The sequence below is a fragment of the Gekko japonicus genome, unplaced genomic scaffold, assembly GCF_001447785.1.
Source record: "Gekko japonicus isolate JY-2015 unplaced genomic scaffold, Gekko_japonicus_V1.1 scaffold586, whole genome shotgun sequence".
NCBI classification, from domain to species: domain Eukaryota; kingdom Metazoa; phylum Chordata; class Lepidosauria; order Squamata; family Gekkonidae; genus Gekko; species Gekko japonicus.
Genome location: NW_015177025.1, coordinates 811,105 through 817,775, shown reverse-complemented (window position 1 = coordinate 817,775; position 6,671 = coordinate 811,105). Strand labels below are relative to the sequence as shown.

General features: G+C 49.3%; 1 protein-coding gene across 1 annotated transcript in view; it reads left to right on the top strand.

Annotated features, from left to right (window-relative positions):
- KIF1B (kinesin family member 1B) overlaps positions 1-6,671 on the top strand; it is a 167,516-nt gene that overhangs the window by 144,693 nt on the left and 16,152 nt on the right. The window contains exons 33-34 of the mRNA XM_015427822.1: positions 1,742-1,850; positions 2,414-2,480. Of these exons, the coding sequence (XP_015283308.1) occupies positions 1,742-1,850; positions 2,414-2,480 (176 nt within the window). The remainder of the gene's footprint in view (positions 1-1,741; positions 1,851-2,413; positions 2,481-6,671) is intronic.

Sequence of the window (6,671 nt, the reverse complement as noted above, 5' to 3'; positions counted from 1 at the left end):
AGGTTTGTGTGAAGGCGCCGGGTGGGCCCCCCAGCCGCAGTTTGGCCACCCCTGCCTTATACTTCCAGAGGGCAGCCTTGTTGGCCTGCAGTAGAACAGCTGGATTTGATGCCCAGCAGTACCTTAGAAGGAGAAGAAGAGATTGGATTTATACCCCATGGCCCTTCACTACCCAAGGGAGTCTCAGAGCGGCTTACAAACTCCTTTCCCTTCCCCTCCCCACAACAGGCACACCCTGGGAGGTAGGCGGGGCTGAGAGAGCTCTGACAGAACTGCCCTTGAGAGAACAGCTCTGAAAGGACTTGTGACTCACCCAAGGTCACACCAGCAGCTGCACGTGGAGGAGTGGGGGATCCAACCCGGTTCTCCCAGATCAGAGTCTGCGCTCTTAGCCAAACGTAGAGACCAACAGGATTCTCGGGGCACAAACTTTCGAGAGCCAGAGTCCCCTTTGGAAGACCGACTTGCATTAGAAGTTTCCCTTACTGCTAATTAAGGGAGAGTTGAGCATAGGAAGCTGCCTTTTCCAGGGGTCCATCTATCCGAGTGTGGTCGACTCTGGGAACAGCCGTTTAGGGCCTCGGGCAGAAGCCAAGGTCAGGTTTCTGGAAAGTCCCTATGAATGTCAGGCGGGGGTGGGATGGAAGTATCTTAGCTGGAGGGAGGGAAGCTCAGGGTCAAGGTATGACGTGTGTTCAGTTAAGGAGAGACCATGGAAGGGGGTTGCTTCTCCTCTGGGCTTGTACGCCAGTTCCCACGAAATGCTGCCCAGGATCTTGAAAGCCTCTTGCCGACACTGGGGCGTCAACTGTAATCTGCGGGAAGCCTTTCTTTGGCGAAACGGTTCCCGGGAACACGGCGGCTTCTGCATGTCCAGCTTCTCATTATAACGTGGTTCCGTTGCACCGCCTAGCACCGGACTTTCACCCCCGAGCTGTCTCCAGGCCAGCTGTGATGAGGTCACGGCTGCTGTAGCCACAGCTGCAGCTGCTCTTTCTGTCAGAGGGGGGCTGTGAATGGGCGACGGATGCCGTGTATTTCGGCTCTCTTCCTACTGTGTGTGTTAAAAACCCAGGCACCCCTGTAGAGACAGTTGTCGCTCTTGTTCAGCACTCTATGCTGTAGTTAAGAAATAGTGTAGGAAATTTATCCTGCCCACCCCACCACACCCCTGAATTGCGGCGTGGCAAGGGAGGAGCCCCACAGGTCACCTTTATTCCCCCACCCCATAGCACGTGCCTCCCTTTCAAGCATGAGAGCCAACATGTCTGTTGTAGTGGTTGGAGCGTTGGGCTTGGATCTGGGAGACCCAGGTTTGAATCCCCACGCTGCCACGGAAGCTCGCTGGGCGACCTTGGGCCAGTCTCACACTCGCAGCCTCACCTGCTTGGCAGGCTTGTTGTCGCGAGGATAACCGGAGGGGAGTGACGTAAGACACCTTGGGTCCCTAGCGGGGAGCAGAGCGGGACATAAATGCAGTAAATAAGCACGTCTGCTGACCGTCCCCAGACGCTTGGTGGCAGGAAAGGTCTTCAGATCGCGTTCAAGGGACCGCTTTAGCAGTATTGCTTCAGGTTTCTGTATCTGGGTGGCTGAACTGTGTTAACTCATCCGGCGTCTGTAGACTGTGTGTGGACTTGTGTGTTAAGCAATAGCGTGAGAATCCAAGAATGTTCTTGCGTCCATTTTCCCTCCAGTATGGTGTCTCGTTTTTGTAAACTGGCTCTTCTTCTCTCCCAAGTCCCAGCGACCAAGCTCAACACGCTGAGCAAAGCCAACCTGGGCCAGAGTGTGACCAAATACGACCTCCTGGTCTGGTTTGAGATCAGCGAATTGGAGCCCACCGGAGAGTGAGTGTCGCTTGCCTGGTGCCGTGTTTTGCTGCGTCCAAATGGCCGGCGCGACGGCCTGACCTGCTGACCGGGAGGTGGGAGGCCGGGATTTCAGGGGAAGGCAATAAGGAAATAAAAATGGAATGTATTGTTAGGACTTCAGCTAGTTCACTTCTGAAGCTTCCAGCCCTTGCTCTTGCAAGAACGTGCTTGATTGTGCCCAGGGAAATGCCTGCTAAAATGCTGGAAAGGTGGCTGGACGAGATATTTAGAGGTGAGGGGCAGTGTTCCCTCAGAGCTGAGTTAGTGTGAGCCAGTTCACAGTTTTTTAGCCTCTGGCTCACACATTTCTGTCTTAGCTCAGGAAGGAGGGCTCCAGAGCAAACTGATTTGTGCAGCAGCCAAATCGCTCCCTCACAACTTTAATGCCAGGAGCTCACTAAGTAGAACTTTTGCTCACAAGACTACTCCACAGCTTAGAGGGAACATTGGTGAGGGGCAGGGCTTCAGTGACCTCCCCAGGACTAGCAAAACTAGAACAAATTACAGAAACTGAAATTCCTGTGTTTCCTTTCCTGCAGATACATTCCTGCCATCGTTGACCATACGGGGGGGCAACCCTGCCAGGGGACCTTCCTGCTTCACCAGGTAGTCTTGCCTTGAATTGGAGTTGGGCAAAATGCCACCTGCTGTTTCTGTAAGCAAAAAAGATTGTCCGTTTCGGTGGATTGAGATAAACAGTCCACAAGAATAACACGCAATCCCAAGACAGTCTGGTATGAAAAAATATACACAGACGTGTGTTGAATGCCCACAAAATAATACAATGACCAAAGAGACTAGATTAAAGCCATAACATCAATTAGTGTCTGGTAATGAAAAACAACCACTTATTCCTTCACAGAAAAAATACAAAGGTCAATAAAGTTACACATAGCAGTCTGCTCCAAACTGCATGCTTGAAAATAAGTGAAGAGACCTTGCCCGAGTAGATTAACAGAAAAGTAAATCAATGAACTCCTGCTAACCTAGCAGTTCGAAAGCAAGACATTGCAAGTAGATAAATAGGTACCACTTCGGTGGGAAGGTCACAGCGTTCCGTGCGCCTTGGTGTTTAGTCATGCCGGCCACATGACCACGGAAACGTCTTCGGACAGCGCTGGCTCTACGGCTTTGAAACAGAGATGAGCACCGCAACCCTAGAGTCGGATTCGACTGGCTTTCGAGCAAGGGAACCTTCGGACAAGGTCTCCTCACTTATTTTCAAGCATGCTGCTATGTGTAACTTTATTGACCTTTGTATTTTTCCTATGAAGGAATAAGTGGTTGTTTTTCATTACCAGACACTAAATGATGTTATGGCTTTAATCTAGTCTCTTTGGTCATTGTATTATTCTGTGGGCATTCAGCACACGTCTGTGTATATTTTTTTCATACCAGCTGGATCGAGATAGCCAGATCTTTTCTGCTGCCGCCGCCGTGGTCACAGCCTAGCAAGTCAGTCTTTGCATCTTGTCTCGCACTTGGATTCCATTGACTCCAGCACAAGCTGGAACCCTTAAGGGGAATACACAGAGAACCAGGAGACTTTGAGGGACGGGGAGAGCCAAGTTGATAAATATTGGTCTTTCTGTTTTCGCTTCCGTCGTGGACGGGCATGGTATCTTTCCCTGCTGAGATTTGGGATAAAATCTGTTTTATGGAGGGGGTGGAAGGTTTCCTGTAACGATTCTGTCCCGATTCTTTTGGGAAGTTACTTGATAAAATGAGGAGGATGTCTTAAAAGGGTGTGCTTTGGTGAATGGGCTGTGGCTCAGGGGTAGAATATCTGCTTTACATGCAGAAGTTCCCAGGTTTATTCCCCAGCATCTCCAGTTAGGAGGATCAGGCGGTAGGTGATAGGAGCGATCCCTGCCTGAGACCCCGGAGAGCCCCTGCTGGTCAGAATAGGACTCTGATGAAGGCTCTGACTCAGTACAGTAGTAAGTTTTATTCACGGTCATTGACCAGCACATAGTACACCCAACGGCATATCTTGCAACATCAATGATACATATGTCATTAAAATAGAAGAAGAATTTTAAAAGCAGGTTTTTAAAAAGGAAAAAAAACCCATAAAAACCATGATAATTAAAATTAATAAAACTAAATCTTAATTCTCGGGGGGAGATCCTACACCAAGCTAAGATTTGAGTGAACATCGCAGTGTTCATGTTGCACACAGCTATAACATGCCTTCATCCCCCCCCACACACACACACACACCCTCCCAAGATTGTGGATTTATCTAGCATGTACTCAGGCTGACCATTCTCATGAGACTGATGACATTTGAATGAAACTGAACCTTTTTACTAAACTAGAGTCGTTTTACTAAACCAGTGATATCCAAGATGTTTGTTTTGAAGCATTCATCCTCAACTTTCTCAAGTGCTGTTCATAAAAACAAATCTCACTTTAAAAATCACATGATACAAAAGTAAACAAAACAGAACCAGTTAAATCCACTACAAACAAAACCCATCATATCAAAACTAAAAACAGCAGGACAAAATTGCTACAGTCATCAACAAATACTCAACAGATCTTAAGATGAACACGGCCAGAAGTACACCCCAAAAGAAGGAGACAGAGATGCATTGCCACCAGCAAGAAGGCCTTGTAGCACAGGTCTGCCGGGGTAGACTGGGAGGACAAAACGGCCAGGAAAGGACCCCACCCATAGACTACCCCACCCACTCCTAGGGTTGCCAACCTCCAGGTGGGTCCTGAAGATCACCCAGGATCACATCTTCACAGTACAGTCATTTGTTGGACAAAAGGGCTGTTTTGGAGGGTCAGCTCAGCTGTACTGTACCCACTGAGGTCTGTCTCCTTCCCAAACGCCACTGTCCCTAGGTTCCACCCCCCAAACCTTCAGGGATATTCCAACCCAGATTTGGCAACCCACCCCACCCACAAATAGGGTTGCCCAGAAATCTCCCACTATTAACATTTGATTCTAGCTGTAGCTGAAGAAGTGAGAAGTGACTCACAAAAGCTAAACCCCTGCCACCAATTTCGTTAGTCTTTAAGGTGCTACTGGACTCTCTCGCTCTTTTCAATTGATCTCCAGAGGACAGAGATCAGATCCCCTGGAGGAAATGGCTGTTTTGGAGGGCATACTCTCTGATCCTGCACCCTGCGAAGGTCCCTCTTCCACCCCCCACGTCTCCAGGTACTTCCCCATCCAGAGCAGCCACCCCTACCCCCAAAAGGGAGAAAGAGCCTGCCCTGCCAGCCCCACCAATCTTGGCCAGCAGGCATCACCTGGGTTTGGTGAGGCTGCATGCTTCCTTCCCTACCTGGCACCTGCCCCCACTTGCTCCAAGGGACACCCTCTTGCTTGGGGCCAGAATAGCCCCAGATCAGGCAGCCCCTCGGGCCATCGACCCACCAGGCCTTTGTACAGTGGTCTTGAGGGCCAATCTGGCCCTGCATGCCTGCCCAAACCTCTGATGGTAGTACAACACGAATGAAGACCTTTCCGAGCCAACTCAAAGTTGCAGGTAGGTTCATCCAGCAGTTAATGCCATGCAATGGTTTCAATGTTCTATTAGAACACGGGAGCCTAAGGTTCAAATCCACGTTCTGTCTTGAATCCTGTTGGGTGACCCTGGGCCGGCCAAGGTCTCAGCTTAACTTACCTCACAGGGGAAGGAAGAACCACACATGCTAAAAATGTACTGGGTCTGTGTTGGAGAAGACTGCTGCTGTTGGAGGATTCTCGTGCAGTTCGAAGATTTGGGTTACCAACCGTACATCATCAGAAAAGAATCGCAACCACTACTGGATATTGCAGCACACTCAAAATGAGTTAAGAGGCAGAAACCAGAATCTCAGATATATGTTTAGACTTCATCTGGGCTTCTATATTCTGTCATTTTAGCTGCTGATGGCACCGATTGAACCTGGGACCTTCGGCGTTTCAACCAGATGCTTTACCACTGAGCCACAGCCCCTTTGAAGGATGGAGATGTAGCAGAAAGTAAAGGGTGTGTGTATTAAGGGTGCCTTTCATCATATTGAAAGCGTACACATTTTTAAAAATGGAGCACTTGTTCCATGCATGCTTTGCAATAGGTAATCATTAATGCTCAAGCAGGTATTCATCATTATGGAGAAAGAGGAGATTGGATTTATACCCTTCCCTTCACTACCTGAGTCTCAGAGCAGTTTACAATCACCTTTCCCTTCCCCTCCCCACAACAGACACCCCATGAGGTAGTTGGGGCTCAGAGAGCTCTTTCGAGGACTGCTCTTGAGAGAACAGCTCTGAGAGAACTTGTGACTGACCCAAGGTCAGACCAGCAGCTGCATGTGGAAGAGTGGGGAATCAAACCTGGTTCTCCCAGATTAGAGTTCACGCACTTAACCACTACACCAAACTGGCTGTCTTCTGGAAGTCCAAGGGGTTGAGATACTACCTGCTAGCCCCAGTTCCAGCTTCCACACATACAAGGCTTGATCCTTACAAAGGCCTAAATGCATCTGAGTTCATCCCCTGTATAGATATGACCTCAAATATGTGGAGACCTCAAACATGTAGAGACTCACACATTACAAAGTACTTGTGCCAAACGTGGGTCCTGCTAGGTTTGCCAGCTCCAGGTTGGGAAATCCCGGGGGATTTGGGGGCAGAGCCTTGGAAAGGCAGGATTTGCTGTTTTCTCCAGGAGAACTGATCTCTGTAATCTGAAGATCTGTTGCAATTTCAGGAGCTCTGCAGGCCTGACCTGGAGGTTGGCAGCCCTAGGACTCCGACCAACTGCTATCCTCTTGAGAGTTTCATGCTTGCAA